At 42.5% G+C, this 25,679-nt stretch overlaps 1 protein-coding gene and 1 long non-coding RNA gene across 3 annotated transcripts in view; one reads left to right on the top strand and one right to left on the bottom strand.

The window, feature by feature from the left end:
- LOC110139202 (uncharacterized) lies at positions 1-19,844 on the bottom strand. The gene is made up of 4 exons (XR_002314435.2): positions 19,375-19,844; positions 9,599-9,808; positions 711-7,797; positions 1-181 (listed from the first exon to the last, which is right to left on the bottom strand). It is a non-coding gene; the product is annotated as an uncharacterized lncRNA (long non-coding RNA).
- The window catches only part of POM121C (POM121 transmembrane nucleoporin C), a 36,920-nt gene continuing 11,796 nt past the window's right edge, over positions 556-25,679 (top strand). The window contains exons 1-5 of one of the 2 annotated variants that reach the window (XM_020896828.2): positions 556-728; positions 21,078-21,293; positions 21,589-21,747; positions 23,338-23,418; positions 24,982-25,156. In XM_020896828.2, coding sequence (XP_020752487.1) covers positions 21,229-21,293; positions 21,589-21,747; positions 23,338-23,418; positions 24,982-25,156 — 480 coding nt within the window. In that variant the 5' untranslated portion in view covers positions 556-728; positions 21,078-21,228. Of the gene's footprint in view, positions 729-19,549; positions 20,175-21,077; positions 21,294-21,588; positions 21,748-23,337; positions 23,419-24,981; positions 25,157-25,679 lie in introns of those variants that run through there. The other variant, XM_020896827.2, reaches the window with a different exon arrangement.

Raw genomic sequence — 25,679 nt, 5'->3', positions numbered from 1 at the left:
TTTTCTGCATATTATGCTTTATTACTTCAAAAAAGGTAAAAACAGAATTGAAATGCAGAAAAAGATTTGTGCAGTGTATGGAGAAGGTGTTATGTGACTGATCAAACAGGTCAAAAGTGGTTTTTGAAGTTTCATGTTGGAAATTTCTCACTGGACAATGTTCCACAGTCAGGTAGACCTGCTGAAATTGACAACAATCAAATGGAGACCTTAATTCAGATCAATCAATGTTTTACCACACCCCAGAGAGAGCCGACATACTCAAAATACCCAAATCAAGCATGGAAAAATCATTTGCTGTCACAATACAACCTGGCCCAAAGTGAACAGCTTACACCTGTTCTATTAGTATGAGCAGTAAAGTCCTTTTGGCTTCTCACCACCGCTCTTCACGGAGCCTCTACCTAAAACCACAGGTTCACTGAGGGAAGGCAGCAGCCTACTACCGCCGGCTGACATCCCTCTTCCCACCCACGCCCCCCGGTTGCCTGGCAACCAGCTCCCTCCTGCCCCTCTCGCGTGAGTCGACCGCAGTGACGCGACAGGCGCGGTGCATGTTGGGACCACGTGGGTTCGTGTCCTTCTGGGCCCGCTGGTCAGCGAGGCTGACGGGTCTTCGTGGCCTAGACTGGCGAACGCCGGAGCCTCGAAGGCCTCAGCTGCCTGGGCTGGCTTGTTACCGAGGCCGTGGCCAGACCGTTCACTCTCACCTGGAGGTGTGCTCTCGGGTAAGCCCCTTCCACGCCCTCAGGCCGCGTAGGTGTCTCAGGCTTCCCTCTGAGCTGGTCACCAGCGGCTTCCGACTCCAGTGATGTGTGTTGGGGTTTGTCAAACACGTCATAATTACAAGGCGGTCCAGTGCTTAGTAGGTGCACATTTGTCGCTTAGTGGGGGCCCCAGCCATTCTTTGTTGGCCTTCCTCACTGGAGTTTGCCCCTGCCCTCCTGGGTCCCACGATGCTGGGACATGATTCTGCACCTCATCTCAACAAAATATCTCTTTTCAGGATTCTGTTCCTGGCCCTCTTTTAACAGATGCTGGTCTGCTACACAGTCTTCTCAGTTACTAGGATGGTTTTAGATGGTTTTTAGCTCTCAAGTAACAGGACTTCTAAGCTTTAAGACAGCATTTTGTCTGTTTGTAGGGCCTTGTGTGCCTTTTTTCATATATCAGACTTTTCTAAAGTGAAAGTGAAGTCCCTCAGTCCTGTCCAACTCTTTGTGACCCTATGGACTGTAGTCCGCCAGGCTCCTCCATCCTTGGGATTTTTCCAGGCAAGAATACTGGAATGGGTTGCCGTTTCCTTCTCCAGGGGATCTTCCCTACCCAGGGATCGAAGTTGGGTCTCCCACACTTCGGGCAGACTCTTTACCATCTGAGCCACCAGGGAATCCCTTGTGTGCCTTTTTTCATACCTCAGGCTTTTTCTAAATCTGAAGTCAAAATAATTCCCTTTCTTTCCCATTCCCCCACCTCCTGTATGTTCACTAAATTCCCATAGTTACAAAGGCATGAAACTGTCAAATCTGACTCTTAACCAGCCTTGTAGCCCCATTGTTCTATGAGATTCCAGGTTCTATATATAATTATCTCCATCATTCTTTGCCTTTTTTAGCCTACTTTCTTTCTTTTTATTTATTTGGCTGCACCAGATCTTCAATCATCGTTGCAGCATGAGGGGTCTTTTAGTTGTATCACGTGGGATCTAGTTCCCTGACCAGGGATCAATCTCGCGCCCCCTGGTTTGGGAGCACCTGAGTCTTAGCCACTGGACCACCAGGGAAGTCACTGTTCTTTGCATTCTTACTGCTCCTCCGCAGGTCCCCCAGGGAAGTCACTGTTCTTTGAATGCTTATTGCTCCTCCGCAGGTCCCCCAGGGTGTGTCTGGCGTCTTGCCTTAGTTTTCTTTCTGCTCCTCAGGCTTGATTACTTCAAAGGATCTCTCTCAAAGTCTGCTAGTCTTTTACCTCTCAAATCTGCTATTGAACCCCTCTAGTGAATTTTTCATTTCTGTCAATGTACTTTCAGTCCAGGATTTCTGATTGCTTCCTTTCTATAATTCTTTTTTAGTAATGTTCTCATTTTGTTCATCCTTTATTTTCCTGATTTTCTTTAGTTTCTTTGTCCATGGTTTCCTAAGCTCATTGAACTTGTTTAAGATGCTTGATTTAAAGTTTTTGTTTAGTTAGTCCAGTGTCTGGGCTAATTGTTTTCTTTTTTTTCTTGTGAATGGCCCATACTTTCCTGTTTCTTTGTTTTAAATTTTTTGTTGAGAGCTATATATTCTAAGTGCTGTAATGTGTGATCAGTGGCTCTGTCATGTCCAACTCTTTGTGACTCTATATACTGTAGCCCACCAGGTTCCTCTGTCCATGTGATTTCCCAGGCAAGAATACTGGAGAGGGTTGCCATTTCCTGCTCAAAGTGTTATAATGTGATAACTCTCAAAGTGTGATTCTTACTGATCAGGGATTGCTAGTTTTTGCCTGTTGAGGGCTGGAGCTGTTACTTTTACAAACTATTATTGCAAAATGTGTATTCCTTGTTTTTCTGTGGTCACTGAAGTTTCTGTTCCATTTTCTCTGCTGTCTGTCAGTGACAGGACACAGATTTTCTTAAATGTTTGACTAAATAGGGAGCTAGCGGAGGTGTATTCTGTCTCTTTTAGTCTGATAGATGTTCCAGGAAAAGCCAAAGCTGCCAGTAGGGTCAAATCCAAGGCAAGCATCAATGCTGATCTTCAGGGACCCATCCGACTAATCAAACTGTGTGACCCCAAACTTTGGGAGGACAGTGTTTCCACTCTCTACTCTGGCATCAGCCAGCTTCCTCAGGAACATAGGGTGCTATCCTATACAGCTGCAGCATGTCTGAGGAACAAGGGATATTGACTAGTTTGCACAGTTCTTCACTTGTGAAAGATCAGCAACCTTTCCCTTCATTGGTAGAAGGACTCCTCAGGTTGTTAAAAGTTTCTGGTCATGTTCCAAGTTACAAAATAGTTGATTTCAGTCATTCTTTGTAGCTCAATGATTGCTTTGGTGAAGGGACAAACCCCTAGTTCCTACTCTGTCATTTTGTGTGACATCACTCTGACTCAGTTTTAGAAGAATATGTCCTGATCATCTCTGTTTTCTTAATTTATTTGTTTAGATGATTTACATTTAATATAATTTTTGATTGGTTAGGATTTAAGTCTGCCGTTTTACTTATTTTCTATTTATTCCTGCTTTTTTGGTGCTTCCTTTTCCCTTTTCTTGCCCTCTTATGGGATAGATACTTGAACATTTTTTAGTATATCATTTTAATATAGCTGTGAAAGTGAACGTGGTAGTTGCTTAGTCATGTCCTACTCTTTTCGATCCCATGGACTATAGCCCACCAGGCTCCTCTGTCCGTGGGATTCTCCAGGCAAGAATACTGGAATGGGTTGCCACTTCCTTCTCTAGGGGATCTTCCTGGCTTAGGGATCGAACCTGGGTCTCCTGCATTGCAAGTATATTCTTTACCATCTGAGCCACCAGGTACCCTCCCTAATATAGCTATAGATTTTTTTAATGTAGCTTTTGTTGTATAGGTTTTCAGTGGTTAATGCTGAGATTATGTTACACATACTTATGATAGGTTACCAGTAGTGTCAAGCTTTACCAGTTCAAGCAGAATGTAGAAACTTTACCACCTTTAGGTTCTTTTTCTTCCCTTTATGACATTGTTTCAAATTTTACCTCTACATACATTGAGGACCATATAAGACAACATTATAATTTTGTTGTCATCTACCAAACATAACTAAAAATTCAAGAGATTATAGTCACACAGATATTTGCCCTAAAAATTGCTTTTTCTTCATTCCTGATATTTCAAACTTCTGTTAATTTCTTTTTATTTGGAGAACTTTTCCTTTGTCACTTCTTTTAGAGCAGGTCTGATAGTGGCAGATCACTTCATTTCCTCTGTCTCTTGATATTTTTTAGTTTGCCTTCTTTCTGGAAAGATATTTTCACTGGATATAGAATTATGCATTGTCATTTTTTTTTCTTTTGGCACTTTAAAAATGTTTTGCTACTTCCTTCTCTCCTCCATGGTTTCTGATGAGAAATCTGTAGTATTTCAAATTGTTCTTTCTCTATAGGTAATACTTTGTTTTTCTCCACCTGTTTTTGAAATTTTTTTCCTTTATTTTTAATTTTCAGACATTTAATTATGATGTATCTGGGTGTTGACTTATTTGAGTTTATTCTTTCAGGGTTTGCTCAGGTATTTGAATTGGCAGGTTTATGTCTTTTGCCAAATTTGAGTTTTCAGCCATTATTTCTTCAAATATTTTTTATGTGCTGTACTCTTTCTCTCCTCCTTCTGGGACTCCAGTGACATGAGTGTTTTAGATCTTCTGTTACTGTACCTTAGATACTTACACTTTTTTTTTGTTGTTTTGTTTCTTTTCCTTATATTGGATCATTTCTACAGATACATCTTTAGATTCACTGATTCTTTTCTCTGTTAAATCTCCGTTTTGCTCTTGAGTCCATACAGTGCATTTTTTAACTTAACTGTAATGTTTAATTCTGAAATTTCCCTCTGGATCTTTAGGTATTTTTCTTTGATGAGACTTTCTATTTATCAGTAAGTTTCAAGAGTGTTCATAATTATTTCTTGCAGTATATTTATAACGGCTGCTCTGAAATCCTTGTTCAACAATTTCAATATCTTTTTCACCTTGCAGTCAGCATCTGTTGATTGTATTCTCTCATTTGATTTCTTTTTCTTAGTGCTTAGTATGAAGAGTAATTTTTAGATTTTATCATGGACATGTTGAATATTATGAGGTTCTAGTTTTTTTGTAAATCTATTTTAGGAGGAAATCAATTTCCATATATTTATATTCAGAATGCACATTCTCATCTAATTTTGTGGGCTCTAGTTTGAAGATCAGTTTCATTTTCACAGCATTTTTCAGAGCTGTTCTGGCCTGCCCAATTTGTGTACTACCCAGACACTGACTTGGAACCTCAGAGTATTCCTCATTGTAGTTCAATTCCCAAAGCTTTTGCTGTGTTGATATTGATTGGTTTCACATATGCACTGCTAGGAAAGCATGACTAATCCTTCATACACATATTTAAAGAATGCCTTTTTCTAGCTCCCTGTTCTCTATTTGAGAGGGGATTAGGTGCTGCCTTTTAACTGTTATCCAGTTAGTGCAGGTTGTGGCTCCTCCCCACAGTCTCCAGTACCTGGTGGGCAGGGGAGAGGTGGCACCTCTGCTTTGTTGGTACCAGGTGGGCATGGTCAACAGGGCTTTGTCTTATAGCCTCTGCAGCACCTGGTGGAGAGGGAGAAAGGTATGAGTTCTTTTGTGGCATTTGCCTAGAGTAGGGTGACTGTAACCTAAAGGGTACCATCTTGCAGAGCTACTCTCCTCATCATTTGCTGCAGAGTATAGGCTTTTCTTAGGGCTTGGTTTTTATGGGTTATTTTGCTTTGAGAAGGACTCATTGCCATTTTCTAGTTGCAGACTGCTCTAACACCCAAGCCAAAATATATAGGAGTCAAAACAAACAGACCACCCAGGAAACTCACCAGTGAGTTATCCCTTGAGTCTCCAGTCAGTTTGCCTTTTCTCCACCTTTTGAGAGGTTTTTTTTTTTTTTTTTTTAATAATTGTGTCATGTGTTTTGAACAGCAATTTTGGTTGTAATTAGTGAGAGGAAGATGATGGAATGTGCATACTCCATCTTCTTTGCACCAGGAAACAACATAAGGCATTTAAAATAGTTTTCTTGGGACTATTCTTGCAGTCTGGTGGTTAAGAATCTGTACCCCCAAAGCAAGGGGTGTGGGTTCCATCCCTGGTCAGGGAACTAAGATCCTGCGTGCCATGTGACCAAAAAAAAAAAAAAAAAGAGTAAAATTGTTTTCTTGGTTAAGTTTTAGAGCATAACTTCTTGTTTTAATAACAATACACTTGTTCCTGTGTGATGAAAAATCCTACCAGTTTTGTGTATTATGTCTCATGGTCCCATACTGCAGCAGCCAGTTAAAACTTAACTCCAGTATACAACCCAGACCTTCTTCCTAAAGAGCCCTGTTGTTCAGCCGCGCTGCCTTGTACCCTGGCTTATGAGACTTCTCCCAATCTTCTTCCTCATTCCATCTGTCCATTTGGGCCCTCTCCTCCAGGTGGCTAGTCTCAGCTTTTCAACCCTTGCTGAACTTGCTGTAGGGCTGTTGGGAAGATTAAATAGACCGATACATGTCGAGCACTTAGAGCAGCAGCTAGCATAGAATAAGCAGTCTTGACATCATAATAGTGGTTGTTATACCCTCAATTTGGCATAGCCTCAGCTTCAGGTCAGAGAAGGCAATGGCGCCCCACTCCAGTACTCTTGCCTGGAAAATCCCATGGACAGAGGAGCCTGGTAGGCTGTGGTCCATGGGGTCACTCAGTCGGACATGACTGAGCGACTTCACTTTCACTTTTCACTTTCATGCATTGGAGAAGGAAATGGCAACCCACTCCAGTGTTCTTTCCTGGAGAATCCCAGGGATGGCGGAGCCTGGTGGGCTGCCGTCTATGGGGTCGCACAGAGTCGGACACGACTGAAGTGACTTAGCGGCAGCTTTAGGTAAAAGAAACCCCAGCTGTCTGTGGTCTGCCACCAAAGTAGGGAAGTCAGATTCTTGTCAGCTTCAGTTTGAAGATGAAATTCACTCATGCAAACATTTACTGAAGGCTCACCATGTTGAGTATTGTGAACAAGACACAGTCTCTGTCTTCACAGAGTCCAGAGACTATAGAGTAGGGAGTAATATATATGCGAATGAGCACAATTAAGTAAATAAATGCAATGTAAATAGTCTGTGCAAGATAGTAGGGACACCAGGGTGGTAGTGGCCATATCTTTGGGACTAAGGAAGGGTTCATAGAGGTGGTAACACTTAGGGCGAATCTTAGAAAATAAGTAGTTTTTCCCCTGATGAGTAAACGCATTTCATACAGAAGCAGGAGGAACAGAATTTCAGACACATGAATCAGTCTGGTATGTAGTTTAGTACTCACATAATTTGTCGTGTGTCTGCTGTTGGATTAAAATTGTATGTTTAGAGAAGCTCACAAGCCGGACTCTAACCTGAATTTCAAGGTCCCTCATGATCTAGTCCCTACTTTCTAGCTTTTTTATTCATCTCCTCCATTTTTTCTCTCAATTTAAGTGTAGTTGATTTACAGTGTGTGTTAGTTTCAGATGTACAGCAAAGTGATTCAGTGATACATATACATATATTCTTTTTCAGATTATATTTCAGGTAGTTCCCTGTGCTATACAGTAGGTCCTTGCTGGCTATCTATTTTGTATATATCTAGCTTTTTCTCTTGACATTGGCATGTAGATGTTTATAATTTTGTCTGATACAATGTGTTAATACCTGTACAGTGATACCCAGTATCCATTCTCTTATTTTTAATTAATTGACTGATTTTGGCTGTGCTGAGTCTTCGTTGCTGCGTGCGGGCTTTCTCCGGTTTCAGCAAGCCATGGCTGCTCCTGTTGCTGCGCCCAGGCTCCTGAGTTCGTTGGCTTCTCTTGCTGCAGCGCAGAGGTTCAGTAGTTGTGCACAGGTCTAGCTGCTCTGCGGCATGCATGTGGATCTTCCCAGACCAGCGATTGAACTCATGTCCTCGGCATCGGCAGGTGGATTCTTAACCACTGCACCACCAGGGAAGTCCCATGGGATCTATGGATCTTTACACACCTCTTGGATCTGACTCTTGAGACAAGATCAGCAATGGACACACACTGAATCCAAAGTATAAAATGAGAAAGAAAAAAAATTCAGTCGTTAACCTGAATTGAGGTTGAGGGAAAAGAGTACAAGGCAGCAGATGTTTAATTGATGGCAACTTAGGTTGTTAACTGTAGCCTTGCAGGGTCGCCCCACCTCCACTGTGTTGCTGTGCAGTCTCTTTTTATCCACAGCTGCCTCGGGCTTAATTATTTCTCCAGACTTTCCTTATTTTATCAGATAAGAGTTAGATTCAATTTTATCTTCCATGCAGGGACCACTGGGGTAGGATATCTACTAAACTACACAGCTTTCCCCCACTTTCACCAGTTTGGGAACAGCCATTCCCTGCTCTCTCCTCTCCAGTCTCTCTTTTCCTAAGACACTGCTGACTGGAGGCTGCTCCTGTTTTCGGGGGTCCAGCACAGACATGAGCCAGGCCACTCGGTATCTCCCGTCTGGACCCTCCCCTGCAGCACTTTTCTCTGGCCTTCCATGCTCTTGTCCCATGAATGTGCAGCATTCAAACACACCAGCCTCTCTCTGGACTGCAGTCATTACACCTGTTGATTCCTCTACCTAAAGCTTTTCCCAAGGCTCCTTCTTAGCTTTCACCCCCTTAGCCAAAGACAAGACTGCCTCACAGAGGCCTTTGCTGACTGACCCTCTCGTTTGTTATACCCCACCCTGTGCTATCATGACAGCCGGTGACAGATCGAGTTTTCCAAAGATAGCCACAGAAACATTTCCCATCACACATGCTCATCTGACTGTATAACCTTACAGCTTCTTCCATTGAGTAGTGGGAGGTCTGTGTCTTCCTCTTAAACCTGTGCAGATCTCGGTGATGGCCTTGACCAAGTAAAGTAGGACAGAAGTGACTCTATGTTACTTCCCAGGCTAGGTCATCAAAACGCTGTGCACTTCTGCCTTTCTGTCTGGGAACACTGGCTCTCAGAACTAAGCTGCCATACTCCGAGGAAGCACACAGTAATCCACATGGAGACACAGCATGGAGAAGAAATGTGTACATGTTCCTGGTCCATAATTCAGCAGATGTCCCAGCTGACAGCCATTAGCAGTGTGAGGGAAGAGGCATCTTAAATGATGCCAGCCTTCTACCATCAGTCATTCCTAGCCTTTGTGCCTTCCTAGTTGAGCTTTCAAATACTGAGGAGCAGAAACAAGCCAGTCCACTAGAATCAAAGAATCTCAGGATAATAAAATGACTGTTTTTTGCCCCTGCACTTTTTTGGGAGGGCTGCACTGGGTCTTTGTTGCTGTGTGCAGGCTTTCTCTGGTTGCGGCAAGCGGGGGCTACTCTCTAGTTGCAGTGTGTGGGCTTTTCATTGTTCTGGAACACAGGCTCTGGGGCGCTCAGGCTTCAGGAGTTGTGGCACACAGGCTTAGTTGTCCTGTGGTGCGTGGGGATTCCTGGACTAGGGATCGAACTAGTGTCCCCTGCATTGGCAGGCAGATTCTTAACCACTAGACCATCAGGGAAGTCCACCACTGCATTCTTTATTGGTTTCTTATACTGTTAGTAATTGAACAGTCTTTACTGTTGAATAATTTGGTACTTTCAGTGCTTTTCTTACCCTTTAATGTCTGACTTCTTTGTTAAACTACATCCTCCTTGAGGGCTGGCACCATGTCTGTAGTCCGCGTTGCCGTATACTGGGTGGCACAGAGTAGGTAGTGGGTGCACAGTCAGTAGTGAACTAACAACTGGAAGGCATGTATTTCTTCTCTTAACATGGTAGACACCAGGTTTCTACCCCCAGAACTGCTTCTGGCCTGCGGTTCTGTACTTACCAGGTATATCCATCCCTCGCAGGAATCCCCTCTTTCTCCCCACCCTGGCTCGTCTGTCAGTGAGAGATGCACCTGGTTGTTTCCACCATGTTTTTAACTTTCCAGCGGTGCCTATAATGGTTCATACCACCTCTGCAGGGAAAAAGGTGGAAAGAGTGGAAAAACAGGAGGCCAGGATTTCCAGAGACAAACTTGACACATTTTAAAATTCTGTTGAGAGAATAAATACACATCTTGGGTAGTTTGGTGTTTTGTCCTTAATGACAGTTCTTCACTGACAGTATTAGATTGTTGGAGTTAACAATCCACTGGGGACAAGCTTCAGACTGCCCTCTACTGGGAAGCAGGACAATAGAGTCCTTCCCTGGTGGCTCAAATGGTAAAGAATCTGCCTGCAGTGCCGGAGACCAGGGTTCTATCCCCAGGTGGGAAGATCCCCCGGAGAAGGGAATGGCAACCCACTTCAGTATTCTTGCATGGAGAATTCCATGGACAGAGGAGCCTGGTGGGCTTCAGTCCACAGGGTCGCAGAGTCAGACACAAATGAGTGACTAATACTGTCACTTTCATAACGTGTTACACCCTGAGGCAACCTGGACCTCTGCAATGAAGAAAATTAGAGTAGGAACCAGGTCTGTCTTGTTGACTATATATCATTAGCACTTATGATATTACTGGCGTTTAGGAGCTCAACTAATATTTATTGAACAAACTAACCAACATGTATTGTTCATGGGCACTAGCACATTTCTTGAGAAGCTACTATGTTTAAGACACTAAGACAAGCACTGTAGGTTATGCCAATCACAGCCGGGTAGTAAATATTTTAGGTTTAGAGGCCATATGGTCTCTATTACAACTACTCAACTCTGCTCTTACGGTGGAAATGCAGCCACAGACAATAGAAAATCGGATGAGTGTGTATTAGTTCCAGTGAAACTTGATTTTTAATGATTACAGTACAAATGTTGGTGTGAGACACAAGATTCAGGCCTAAAAGGCATTGTGGCTTCCCCCCTTTCTCGCTCTGGATTAATTGCTCTGTGGGAAACCAGCTGCCATGTGATGAGGACACTTAAACAGCCCTGTGGAGAGGTCCATGTAGTGAGAAACGGAGGCCTTCTGCCAACAGCTGGCAGGGAACTGAGGCCTCCTCCAGATAACCAGGCAGTGAGCGGTCTTGGAAGCAGACCCTACACATGACAGCATAGTGTCTTGACTGCCACCTCATGAAAGATCCGGAGCCAGAACCCCCACTTAAGCCACTCCCAGATTCCTGGCTCTGTAAGATAGGAAAGGTTTGTTGAGTTAAGCTACTTAATTGTGGGGTAATTTGTTATGCAGTAATAGATAACAAATACATCCAGGGTTCCAGCATCTTCCCCATTGAATTACAGTGGTGCCAATATAGAACATTGGTTGACCACATGTATGTTAGTCTCTTTCTGGATTCTCTCTTCTGTTCCATTAACCTGTATGTCTGTGTTTATGTCAACATACTGTCTTGATTACTATAACTTTTGCTGTAAGTCTTGAAGTCAGATAGTATAAGACCTCCAATTTAATTATTTGTCAGTTGAGTTGACTGAGCTATTCTGGGTTCTTTGCATATCCATATAAATTTTAAACCACCTTATCAATTTCTAGTTAAAAACCTGACATTTTCATTGGGATTGCACTGAATCTATAGATCAATATGAAAGAGAAATGGCTATCTTAACAATATTGAATATTCTAATCCATAAACATATATCTCTCTATTTAGATCTTCTTTAATATCTCTAAAAATTATTTGCATATTTAGTGTAATGTTTTAGTATCAAAGTCTTGCATATATTTTGTTACATTTAAATTTATCTGTAAATATTTCCCACTCCAGTATTCTTGCCTGAAGAATTCCATGGACAGAGGACCCTGGCAAGCTCCAGTCCATGGAGTTGCAAAGAGTTGGATACCACTGAGAGACTAATACATACTATTTTAAATTATTATCAAATGTTAGCAATATTCTATGTGCTGTACCCTTGTAGTTTACTTTATATATAAAAGTTTGTATCTACATAGTAGTTTGTTAATCTCCTACCCCATCTTGCTCCTCTTCCCACTGGTAACCACTAGTTTGTTCTCTGCTATCTATGAGTCTGTTTCTGTCAGGTATTTTCTGAGTGTGCATCTTGCTCTAGGCATTCTCGTAACCTTCTAAATACTCTGTTACACAGATGATTATAAACGCCCTGCTTACCCAAAGAAACTCTACCCAGCTTTTCCTCCCAGACTTTAGGCAGCCTGCTTTGGTCTGTATGAGGGTTGCCATAACAAAATATCATGGACTGAGTGGTATACTCAACAGAAATTTGTTTTCTCACAATTCTGGATGATGGAAGTCCAAGACCAAAGTGTTGTAGGGCTGGTTTTTCCTGAGTCCTTGCTTCTTGATTTACAGATGACACCTTCTTCCTGTGTACTCATGTGGCCTTTTCTCTGCGTCTCTGGTGTCTCTACCTCTTCTTATAAGGACACTAATCATATTGGATTGGGCCCCACTCATATAACCTCTTTTAACCTTAATTAATCTTTAAAGGCCCATTGTGGATTAGGGTTCAGTATTTACATTGGGGGAACACAGTTCAGACTGTAACAGTAGTCCATTGTTTATCTCAACTGTAATCTTTTGCCCCATGCATCTGTGGTTTATTTACCTTGTGATATTTTCAAGCAGTGTCCACTTGCTTTTCTGGCCTAAGTGAGTTCCAAGTTCAGCAGAACAGAAAAAGTGCCTGCATAATTCCTTCAGGTAGTTCCTATATAGGTTAGAGCAGAAATATAGGATAATTTGCAAATAAGATATGCTCTGTTCCCTATGAAACAAGGACCAGATTCTCACACTGGGAATGTAGGGTTCTATCTTATGGATTGCTGCCAAGCTGGAGAGTGGGTGGGAGAAAAGCAAGTAAAAATGCCACAAAGCTTTCCACCACTTTTAAATGGCTGTTTTCTTGACTTAGCATTTGTTTGGTTTTTGTAAATCTTTGATTGTTTTCCAGAGTTCTGATAAAGTTAGTTCTAATAGTTACTGCTCTGTTTTTTGATGTTTCTGTGAGGGGATGGGAGCTGAAGATGCTGCCTCTGCTATTTTGCTTATGTCAATCTTATGTTTTTAAAAGATTTAAATAACAAGAAAAAAGTCATAAATATTTACCTATGTTACCATTTCTGATGCTCTTTGTTCCTTTATGTAGATCTAGATTTCCATATGGGATGATTTTCCTTGGGCCTGAAGGACATTCTTTAACATTTCTTGTAGTTGGTCTGGTGGTGATGAAGATATTAAAAGATATTTTTCACTGGGATATAATTTTAATTTATAGTTTTTTTCTTTCAGTACTTTAAAGTTATTACTCTATTATCGTCTCACTTACATTGTTTTCAACAAGAAATTTGGTATCATCTTTATCTTTGTTCCTCAGAAACATTCTTTTTTCTTTAGAATTTTATCTGTATTGCTGGGTTTTGACAATTTGACTTTGATGTGACTTGTTATAGTTTTCTTTATATACCTTGTACTTGGGATTGAGCTTCAGAATTGTGGGGTTTTTAAATGTTTTTTACTGTGTTTGGAAAGTTTAGGGCCATTATTTCTTCTCATATTTTTCCATATCACTATACTTAACTTTTTAAACATTTGAAATGTAATTATATTGATGCCTTCTGGTTGGTTTTTGGCTACACTGGGTCTTGGCTGCTGCTCGCAGCTTTCTCCAGCTGTGAGCGCAGGCTGCTGTTCGTTGGCAGACTTGGGCCTCTCATGGTGGTGGCTTCCCGCGGCGGAGCTCGGCCTCTAGGTGTGCAGGCTTAGTGGTTGTAGCAGTAGTTGCCGCGTGCGGCCTCAGTATTTGCAGCTCTGGGCTCGAGAGCATGGGCTGCAGGAGCTTAGTTGCTCCACAGCAACTAAGATCTTCCCGAACCAAGGATTGAACCCACGTCCCCTGCATGGGCAGGGGCTTAAGCACTGGACCACCAGGAAAGTCCCTAAGGTAACTTTTAATGTCATTCTTTGCTAGTTTTAACCCATGTGGTCTGTTCTGGGTCAGTTTTGATTATTCTCCTTTTGACAGGTCATGTTTCCCTGCTTGTTTGTATGCCTGGTAGTCTTTGGATGTCAGACATTGTGAAGTTTGCCTTGTGGAGTTCTGGTCACTTTTTATTCCTGTATGTTTTCTTGAACTTTGTTTTGGGATGCAGTTAAAGTCCTTGGAAAAGTTTGATTCTTTTAGACTTTGCTTTTTGACCTCTTAAGTAGGTTGAGAGCAGTGCTCAGTCTAAGGAGGATTATTTCCTCTGCTGAGGCAGCAGTGCCTTCCTGAGCACTCTACCCAGTGTCCTATGAAGTATGCTTTTCCCAATCTGGCCAGGAGAACAGATACCTTTCCTAGCCATTTTATAGAGCCAGATCCTGTTTCCTCTAATGCTTTTTCTTTGGATTTGGGTAATCTCATAAACATAGACTAATGAGTACTGTGCTGAATACTCAAGGAGACCTCTGTAGACCTCTGGGATCCTGTTACAGTTCTTTTTTCTCTGGTATTCTTCTATTATCTTCTCTGAGCTACTTGGCATGTGGGATCTTAGTTCCCCAACCATGGATCAAACCCATGCCCCCTACATTGGAAGCACAGAGTCTTAACCACTGGACCACCTGAGAAGTCCCTGGTATTCTGTCTTTTAAACTTTACTGCTTTGGTAAACTCTTAGCTCCATCACCTCCATTTCAGATAGGCAGGGAACTGACAGACAGCCCCAATGGACTCCCTGAACCCTTTCTACTGTTTCAACTGGATGCCAAGGGTGTTAAAAATGCATTTACGGGATGCCTCCACTTTGGCATGGCCACAACTCCCTTGTCAATGCTCTTATCCAAGGACTGCTCTAACTCTGGTATCTCTGTTCTAATCTTAGCCCCATATAGTACCCACTTTCTGGTAAGCATCGGGTTGTCTCACTCTGCATATGCCGCCTGGCTGTGTTATACAGGGTTTTCCAGAGAAACAGAGCCAATAAACTAGAGATGAACACATACATATTTATTACTACTAGGAAGAATTAGGAATTGGTTCATGTCATTATAGAAAACTGAGAAATTCCAAGATGTGTAGTCAGCAAGCTGGAGACCCAGGAGAGCTGATGGTGTAGTTCAGTCCAAGAAGCAGAAGAGCCGGTAAGTAGCTGGAGTTCTAGTCCAAATCCAAGTCTGCAAGCAGGAAGAGGCTGATGGCCAGCTCAGACAGGCAGAGAGAATTGCTTCTCATCCCTTTTGTTCTATCCAGACCTTCGGTGGATTGGTCGAGGCCCACTTACTGTGGAAGGGGCAATCTCTTTACTCAGTCTACCAATTCAGTGTTCATCTCATCCAGAAACACTCCCGTAGATATACTGAAAAATGATGTTCAACAGAACATCCAGGCACCCCATGGTACAGTCAAGTTGAGACATAAAATTAACCATCACATCAGCATCCCACCAGAGATCTGTGGGGTCCCATACACAGACTTGGGTAACTGCGTGGCATCCTCCGTTTTCTTGCTCTGCCCGGTGGTTCCCAGCCATTTCAGTGCTTTCAAAGCCTGGGCTCTGCCTCCTGAGCCCAGTGGGCTCTCCCGACCCTGCTTAGGCTCCAGCTCTCTGCAGTGTTTGCAGAAACCGTCCCCGGGTAGAGGAGCTAGATCTGGGGGACTCACCTTATGAGTTTCTGCTCAGAGATCAGCCTGTGCTTCCTGTTGTCCCCTGCCTGCAAACAGTTGCCTCAAAAATTGTGCCCATTTGTATAGTTGTCTATAGGACTGTTGTGGTATCACTTAATCATGGTCAGATAGGTGGTTAATTTCCAGCAGTTTTGTGGTATTTTGTTATGTGAATTATACCACTATTCATCTGTTCTTGCGTTAGTCTACAGTAGACATTTGGATGTATTCAAAGAGTCAGTTATACAAATGATGCTGCAGTGACTTATCTTTGTACCCAGAAATGGAACTGCAGGGTTATGAGATACATTATTTCTTCAACTTTATGTGATATTGCCAAACTGCTCTCAAAATTATATTGTTTTACATATCCACATATAGCACACAAATTCCATTTGTTCCACATCCTTGCCAAAACTTGATCTTGTTGAACTATTACATTTTTCTACTTGTGCAAATGAATGCCAGATGTTACCTTTTTACACTGATGTGCATGCATGAGTGCTAAGTTGCTTCAGTCATGTCTGATTCTGTGGGACCCTATAGACTGTAGCCCCCCAGGCTCCTCTGTCCATGGGGATTTTCCAGGCAAGAATACTCAAGAATACTGGGGTGGGTTGCCATGCCCTCCTCCAGGGGATCTTCCCGACCCAGGGATTGAACCCACGTCTCTTATGTCTCCTGCATTGGTAGGTGGGTTTTTTACCACTAGTGCCACCTGGGAAGCCCTGTTACAGCAATAAACCCTTCTTAAATTACCAGTAAGATTAAAAATATATATGTGTGTATGTACTACATGTATATGCACATATACATGTACATATGTATATATTTATTATTGGCTATTATTGGATTTCCTGTTCAGTAAATTGCATTTGATATCACTGTCCTTCTAAATAATTGAGTCATCTTTTTGCTACTGATTTGTTACTGATTCAGTCCTAATAAATTCTAGTTACTAATCCTTTTTTGGTTATATGAGTTAGAATCCTGTTTCCCTAGTGGCTTAATATAGAAGTATTAAATTTTAATGTAGTTATATTCATCTATATTTTACTAAATGATTTGTGCTTTGAGTGTGTTCATTTCTTTAACCTCTTAACACTGGGGTGCCCAGCGCTCGGGCCTTGAACCTCTTTATTTACATTAATTCCTAAGAAATCTTAGTCGTGGCATCTGTACACTAGTGATAGCTTTTACCTCTCTGGAACACCACTAATACATGATAATTTAAAAGACCCTTGCTGAGCTATTAATAAATCCATCTTTCTTCTTCCCTTATTATTGAAGTTTCTTGAATGGGAAGTCTGTATCCACTGCTTCCATTTCCTCATCTTCCAGTCACTGTTTAACCCACTGCAGCTGTCCCACTATTCCACCTACACTAATATTATTGAGCTTTTTTTTTTCTCTTTTCTTTTTTTGGCTATGCACTGCCACTTATGGGATCTTAGTTTCCCGACCAATGAAAGCACAGAGTCCTAATCACTGGACCTGCAGAGAATTCCCAGGATTTCTTTTTTTTTTTTTTTTAAGTAACATGCCCACACTCTTTCCTTTTCAAATGAAGTTTTTTATAGAATCACAGTATATCAAACAGATAGAAACAGAATTGCACTAGCTATGGGCCAGGGAAGAGAACTGCTTGCTTTTCTCATGTCTCCACGTTGCTCCAGAGGCCTCTTTTCTGAGCCCCTCCAGTCTTCCCAGCCTCCCTATTGCCCTAAACAGCCTAATCTCCAGCCATAACAAACTGCAGACTCTTACGTCCTACTCCTTTCCATCTCTGTGCTTCTGCAAAACACTTCTTCATGCTTCTTGAACCTGCTTTAAGCAAGTTCTCTCAGCTCAAATAGCACCTCCCAACCCATCTTCCCCTTTATCATTCCTTCCCTTTTTATGCCTCTTATCACAGTTACCACAATGAATCGTAACTTTCTTTTTTTTTAGTTTAATAGAATTTAAAAATTTTTTTCATTTAATTTTTTTCATTAATTTTTTTAGTTGGAGGCTAATTACTTTACAATATTGTAGTGGTTTTTGCCATACATTGATATGAATCAGCCATGGATTTACATATGTTCCCCATCCTGAACCCCCCCTCCCACCTCCCTCCCCATCCCATCCCTCTGGGTCATCCTAGTGCACCAGCCCTCAGCACTTGTCTCATGCATCAAACCTGGACTCATGATCTGTTTCACAATTGATAATATACATGTTTCAATGCTGTTCTCTCAGATCATCCCACCCTCGCCTTCTCCCACAGAGTCCAAAACTCTATTCTGTACATCTGTGTCTCTTTTTCTGTCTTGCATATAGTGTTATCGTTACCATCTTTCTAAATTCCATATATATGCATTCGGCTAAGTCTCTTCAGTCGTGTCCGACTCTATGCGACCCCACAGACAGCAGCCCACCAGGCTCCCCCCTCCCTGGGATTCTCCAGACAAGAACACTGGAGTGGGTTGCCATTTCCTTCTCCAGTGCATGAAAGTGAAAAGTGAAAGTGAAGTCACTCAGCCGTGTCCGACTCTTATTGACCCCATGGACTGCAGCCCACCAGGCTCCTCTGTCCATGGGATTTTCCAGGCAAGAGTACTGGAGTAGGGTGCCCTTGCCTTCTCCAATATATGCATTAGTATACTGTATTGGTGTTTTTCTTTCTGGCTTACTTTACTCTGTATAATGGGCTCCAGTTTCATCCACCTCATTAGAACTGATTCAAATGAATTCTTTTCAATGGCTGAGTAATGTTCCATTGTGTATATGTACCACAGCTTGCTTATCCATTCATCTGCTGATGGACATCTAGGGTTCTTCCATGTCCTGGCTATTATAAACAGTGCTGCGATGAACATTGGGGTACATGAATCGTAACTTTCTATTTACATATTTTTCTTCTGTACTAAACCAGGGGCTTCTAAAGATGAGAGACCCTGTGTTTCTCCCCATTAATCTCTTTAATGTATATCAGTAATAGAAGGAATAAATCAATGAATGAATGACTGAGGAAGCCGAGCTAGGCCAAAGCCTGAATTGGCAGACCACCAAGTTTTTTTTTAAACAGTTCTATTAAGATATAATTTAAATATCATACAATTCACAGGGCTATGCAACATCACTGTAATCTAATTTTTAAACATCTTTGTCACCCCAAAAGGAAACTCTACCCTTTAAGTCACTCACCATACCCTGACCCAGTACTCGACAAACACTAATCTACTTTCTCAGGCCACCAAACTTAACACAGGTAAATTAATCACAAATCCTAAAAATCTACCCGGTTCTGAGGATGATGGGAAATTTGATAAGTAATTGCCCCAATTTATGGGGCTTACTTGGTGGCTCAGATGGTAAAAAATCTGCCTGCAATGCAGGATACCCGTGGACTGAGGAGGCTGGTGGGCTTCGGTCCATGGACTCCCAGAGTTGGACACAACTGAGCGACTAACACTTTAATTTTGCCCCCATTTATAAATGTGTACTGCAGAAGCGCAAACTTATATTGCAGCTTCAGGTCTGATCTGCAGTTTATTAGACTATTAGCCTGTTTAATCGGGAAATTTATTAGTACTGCGTGCGTGCTCAGTCGTGTCCGATTCTTTGCGACCCCATGGACTGTAGCCTGCCACACTCCTCTGTCCATGGGATTTTCCAGGCAAGAATACTGGAGTGGGTTGCCATTTCCTCCTCCAGGGGATCTTCCTGACCCAGGAATAGAACCCTCGTCTCTTGCACTGCAGGCGGATTCTTTACCACTGAGCCGTCAGGGAAGCCCTTTTATTGGTACTCGGTGCACCTTTAAGGAGGATGGTTAGTGTTGGCCTTAGTTCTTATTGCTGTTAAAGTCAACTCCCTTTAGCAGTTTATACTTTTGCAGAAAACAGAGTAACTGAAAACCTCGCAACCTCAGGTAGCACTTGTGAAAAGTGGCTGATAATCTCTTGTAGGGTGTGTAACCATCTAGGAAATAAACGTTACTTTAGTAGTCGTTTTCCGGCGCTTTTATTCTTAACGCGATTCTTCCAAAAGTCTCACCTCTTGCTGGGTGCTGTGCGGACAGGCGGGAATCGTCAAGAATCAGAACTCGCTGTTTCGCCAGGCGGCGTTTTCAGAAACAGGTCGGGTCTAGCGCGTTGCCAGGCAGCAGCGTTTCCCGTCGCAGTCGCGCGTCTGCGTCGCGTGCGCAGTGACGCAGTAGGCGCGCGGCGACGCGGGCGCGGCGAGGTGCACGCTGGGATATTTAAGTCTTCTCCGCGGCGCGGAGCCGCGATGTCTCCGGCGGCTGCGGCGGCTGGGGGAGGCGACCGACGGCGGCCGATAGCGAGTGTCAGGGAGGGCCGCGGCTGGGGCTGTGGCGGGCCGGCCGGGGCGGCGCTGCTCGGCCTGTCGCTGCTCGGCCTCGTGCTGTACCTGGTGCCGGCGGCGGCTGCGCTGGCCTGGTTGGCTGTGGGGGCTACTGCGGCCTGGTGGGGACTAAGCCGCGAGCCCAGAGGTTCGCGCGCCCTCTCCTCGCTCGTTTGGAACGCGCGGCGTCAGCGAACATTGCTCGCCTCGCCTCCTGCCAAATCGGTAGCAAACGGAAATCTCCTAGAGCCGCGGAGCCCGCTCGAAGGACCTGACCCCGCTGAACTGCTCCTCATGGGCAGTTACCTGGGCAAGCCCGGCCCCCCGCAGCCTGCCCCCGCCCCGGAGGCCAGGGACCTGCGGGAGAGGCCGGGCCGCCGCCCTCCTGTCCGCACCGCATCGCCGGCCCAGTCGGCGCGTCCCCAGCGTGTTCAGATTCACCCCTCCCTCCCCGCGTCTCTTCTCCGACCCTCCAGGAGGCCTTCCTACCGGTAAGATAACCCTGGTCTTCCCCACAGCCTCTCCTCTGTCGCTGACTTTGAGTTGAGGACTTGACTTTTAAATCCGATTTTCTTTTTCATTAAGTCCAAAGTGGATTCTGTGTCGTTTTGTCCTCTTAATCACCCTGATGCGTGTCTACCAACTCCTGTCCGCCTTTACCCTTTGGAATGAGATGTAATGCCACAGCGGTTCCCTTGCTTTCAGTTCTTAAAACCATATGAATTTTCATGCAGTATAGATTTAGCGGAATACTTGATAAACCATTAACTATCCCTGTTTCTCGTGAAAATGTATTTATCTTTCAAGTGTAGTTAGAAATGATTTGTTAGATCCATCTCCACACCCCCCACCCCTTTGGATCACTAATTGAAATTCTGTGGTTTAGCCAAGCTCAAAGAGGTGTTCGCAGGAAACATCTCTTTGATCAATAAAACTTGATAAAGATGATCCAGGAGAATACAAAAATTTGATGAAAATACTAGATTCATGAAAAGTACATTTAGTTAAGAAGATGAACATTTAGGTGTTTAAAATGTTTGACTTTGAGTATATATCACTGGTGATCTCGCATAAAAGATTGAAGCATCTTGAAAAGTTCCTCCCTGCACATCCTGTCCCCCACTTTTCTTCCATTGTAATTTACTTGTGTGGGCACGGTTTTCAATTTCCCTCTCAAGTTGTTGGAAGTCCATTGTAGGGACAGCTGTTATGCAGCTGTCACTTTCTGCCCTTAGATGAAATGAGGGAAAGTTGCCATAAACATACTGTGTGTTCTTTGTTGCCTAAAAAGAAGTTTAAAGCATCTGAAAAATATCTGAACCCATGTGGTTCTTCAATCATTTAAATTTTCTGACTTTTCTTCAAGCTTCTTTGGTATCTCCCATTCTCCACAGGGACTGTGGGACTTTATCACATCGGTTTGTAGTAACACCTCGAAGGCGCTATCCAATCCAGCAGGCCCAGTATTCCTTGCTGGGGGTACTTCCCACAGTATGCTGGAATGGTTGTCACAAGAAGACCGTGCTGTCTGCTCGTAATTCCAAAATGGTGTGCAGCCCAGTGACAGTGAGGATTGCGCCTCCAGACAGCAAACTGACTCGTTCTCCAATGTGAGTATTGTCCAATGTTTGTATTTCTTTTATTCTTTTTCGGTTATTTTTCTGACAAAGCGAAAAAGGAAGTAGCTGCTTATTTGAATGAGAAATCCCAGATTCTAGTAATTGAACCATGTTTTGGTTTCTTTTGCCTTAGACTGTATCTTTGATAGCGTAGGGTGATTTCTGTGAGTGTATAAAATTATACTTTTGCTTACTAGTTAGCTTCTGATGTCCAGTGACTGAAATCTGTGCTCTGTGGCTTGGTAATTAGAATACCTTGATGCTGGAATCTTGTGTTTCATTGCAGACCAGAACAGATTATCAACTCAACACTGTCTTCACCATCAACTAGTGCCCCAGATCCATGTGCAAAGGAGACTGTACTGAATGCCCTCAAAGAGAGAAAGAAAAGGACAGTGGAAGAGGAAGACCAAATATTTGCTGATGGCCAGGAAAATAAAAGAAGGTAACAGGACCAACAGAGTAATGAACAGGCTTCTCCCATGGGCTCCCGGGTTTTGTTGAAATATAGGGTAACTCTCCAAAGATACACAAGCCAGCTCCAGTTTGTGACCCTTAGTAGATTCCCTTCTTTGGTTTTCATAGAAGTGGTTGATAATAAGGTCTTAAATTAGTGCTGTTCATTTTCTGAGACACATGTTAGATAAATTTTGTGGTTTTTTTTTTTTTGTAAGTACTAGATAAGCTGGCAACTATTATCCAGGTTAACCTTGTACTTTTGATACAAATCAGTTAAATTTTATTTTTGAGAGAGCATGCTTGAAGTCTTCCCCCACAGTCTCCTGGCATTTAATTATTTGGGTAACCACCGATTTCACTGTTGTAATTGTTCTGAGGGTAGTGCTTGGCAAACAGAAGTGAGGACTAGAGTATGGTAGATATGTCAGTAATGAGACTAAAACCACTTTTGTTATTTGCTTTTCTGTACTGACAATGCAGTAAACAGTCTATTAAGGCTTTTAACAGGCTTTGCAAGGAGTCAGTTAAGGATTCCAGTTGTTTTTTTAGTTTAGTAAATGGAGCACTCACTATATGTCAGAGCCTATTCCAGCTTCAGCAAGTAGAGCTTTGAACAAGACAGAGTCCTTGTGGGTTTGAGAGAGACCAGAGGAAAAGGATAATAAAAAAGGTAATCATAGATTATAAGCATATAGAGATAAATAGTAATATAACAGAGGGTAATGAGAAGGGGGCTTCTTTATATATGGTGGTCAAAGAAGTGTTCTCTGAGGAGACAGCAGCCTCACACTTAAAAATCATTGGCCCCATTACCTAGATAAGATTGTTCATATCCTACAGGGTAAAAATTGGTCAGCTTTGATACTTCAGATGACAAAATTGAGTAGGGAAATATTAATGCAAGTGTATTTGTCATAGAAAGATCAGGTAATGATGACTAGAGATAAATATGATTGGCACCTGAGCAGTTTGATCTAATGTCAGCTAGCTAAGCAGGAGTGACGGGGTGAGGAGGTGTGGAGGTAAGAGAAGAAATAACTTCATGGTTCATCTAGGTTTCTCATGTTCTCCAGGGTGGTAATTTTTCTTGACTCTAGTGAGCCTATATCTGAGGATTCTACATTATCTTTCCCATGATAGGAATAAGAGATAATTATGTGCACCATGCAAAGGCCCTTCTATGTGATAGATCAAGTTTTTCCTTAACAGACTTGCCATATTAACCTGTAGGGCACCATAGGAGTGTGGGTTGACCCCTAAAGTGTTGTTTTTGTTTTTAATTTGGGTATGGTAGGATGGTAAATTTGTGATTCTGATACTTCGGTGAGAAATCAGTAAATAATTGAAACAACTTAATAGTTCAAAAGGTCTTGAAAAATTTTCATACTTTTCTTACTGCCCTAAATCTTAGGATAAATTTAACTTTTGGAATCTGTGGTTGAAGCATCCCTCCTCTTGTCTAGCAGGGAACCTGTGCTCCATAGAAATAGTATAAAGTCCCAAGAATATGGGACTATGATTTGGGCCTGGGGGAGAAGTAATTTCATTTAATTGAGAGTTTTTTGATTTGTTGTAGACGCCATGATAGCAGTGGGAGCGGACATTCAGCGTTTGAGCCCCTGTTGGCCAATGGAGTCCCTGCTGCTTTTGTGCCTAAGTAAGTGAAAACCCGTAGATGAGATGTACAGTCTGGAAAGGGGCTTTATCAGAGTTAATTGTCCCGTTGACTTTCTTCTTTGCTTTTGTATTGCTTTATTAGTTCAGGTTCACATCTTTGAAATCAGAGAGGAACGTTTTGAGTAGCTTGCCACAATTATTATCTTCTAATTCCTTTTAATGTTTTTTCACTAGTATGGACAAAATATGCTAAAGCTAAGAGGGTTTATAAATATATTTAATAACCAGGTGTATGAACAGAAGCTCCCAAGTTTGGTGCAGTAGATAAAATGCGACGATATGAAATCAAAGATAAAATATTACATCTCTACATTTGAGCCTAAATACATTTGAGGAGGAATTGATCCACTTAATCTGAGCTAGTAGTATAGTATAGCTGCCCTAAAAAGCTAATGTACTCCTAGTCTGTGCTGATAGAAGAACAGAAACTGACATGAGGCTGGTAGTGGTAGTCCTGCTTTACCTTCTGCTTGGATTGTCAGTGGAGTATGTCTGGTTTGGTGTACTGCCCTGTAAGAGAGGATGTACACTAAAATCGTACGGGGTGGTGGTGGGTGAAGCAGTTTGAAGGCGTGTAAATACTAGCCCAGAGATGAAAAATTTCAAGGAGAATAAGGAAATTTGGATATTGGTGGCTCAGACGGTGAAGTGTTTGCCTACAATGCGGGAGACTGGGTTCAATCCCTGGGTTGGGAAGATCTGGAGAGGGAAATGGCAACCCACTCCAGTATTCTTGCCTGGAAAATCCCATGGATGGAGGAACCTGGTAGGCTATAGTCCATGGGGTCACAAAGAGTCGGACACGACTGAGCAACTTCACTTTCACTTTAACGTCACTCCAAAAAATGGAAGGACTGTCAGGTCAAAAAAGAAAAACAACTTGCTCAGCGCAACTCCAAGTAGTATCCATTGGCGAGTGTATGCAAGTTAGAGGGAAAGGCATTTTCATCCAGTATAAGAATAAACTGGTCTGTGGTTTGGTATAACAGAGATTGAATAGCTCTTCTATAGGAAAGAAGTATAGGGAATTTCCATTTAGTTGGAGCTTTAGAAAAGATAGTTCATTTCTCTTAACTCTGATTTTTTTTTTTAACAGTTTTATCAGGATATAATTGGTGAATAATAAGCTGCCTGTTTATATAATTTGATAAGTTGTGACATGCATACAGCTGTGAAACCATCACAACAGTCAAGATAATTAATGTATTGTCACTTCCAAAAATTTTCCTGTGTCCCTTAGTAATACCTCCTTTCAGCTTGTCCTGTTCTCCAGGTGTCTGCTTATTTGTTTTCTGTCACTAGTTTAGTGTGCATCTTCTAGAATGTTAGTCAGTGGACTCACTCACACATTTTATTTTAAAAATATTTGACTTTCTCTTCCTGACTGTCAGATATATTTAGCCACATTGTTAATAATAAAATTAAGAGCATTATTTTTTTTCCTGACTTTTCTTTTTTAAAGAAAGATTTTTGTGTCCATGGACAAAACCTTAAAAGAATGTCTTTAATAATGCATCTAACTATCTTCTCCCCTTCTTATTAGGCCTGGGTCTCTGAAGAGAGGTCTTAATTCACAGAACTCAGATGATCACCTGAATAAGAGATCCCGCACCTCTTCCGTGAGCTCCTTGACAAGCAGCACATACACAGGCGGCATCCCCAGCTCCAGCCGCAATGCCATCACCAGTTCCTACAGCTCCACTCGCGGGCTCTCGCAGGTACATTCATCTTGTGCTCTCGGAGACTTGGGTTCCCAGCACTAATTAATCGATCAGCCAGTGTTCGTTCACTCCTTCTACCCTCAGATAGTGAGAGTACCACTAACAGATAAAAACCCTTGAGTGATAACTACGGACCAGTGGAGCAGAATAAAAGCTCCAAAAGTAGAGCAGTCATGTGTGGAAACCTGATACAAGACAGAGCCATTACTGCAGATCAATGGGCAAGAGGCGCCTAATTCAGTGGGTGATATTAATTTTATCAACAGGTAGACCAAGTAGTCCAGATTGCATTGGATCATAAAAGAAATTTAGCCTCTAGGCATTGAGAATTTGATGAAATTTTTTTAAATGTTGTCATTCTCTTTTTTAGAAAGAGAATGTAGTATACAGCCTAGGGAACAGAGCAAACTTTGCTACCACACAGATATACAGATGTGGGTTCCAGTCTTGGCTCTGACACTTAGTAGCTCTGGGGCTTTGGGTTAATCACTTAAATTCTGTTTCTCATTTCTGAAGGATT

Source organism: Odocoileus virginianus, chromosome 33 (genome assembly GCF_023699985.2).
Source record: "Odocoileus virginianus isolate 20LAN1187 ecotype Illinois chromosome 33, Ovbor_1.2, whole genome shotgun sequence".
NCBI lineage: Eukaryota > Metazoa > Chordata > Mammalia > Artiodactyla > Cervidae > Odocoileus > Odocoileus virginianus.
This window is presented reverse-complemented; position numbering and strand designations above follow the sequence as displayed.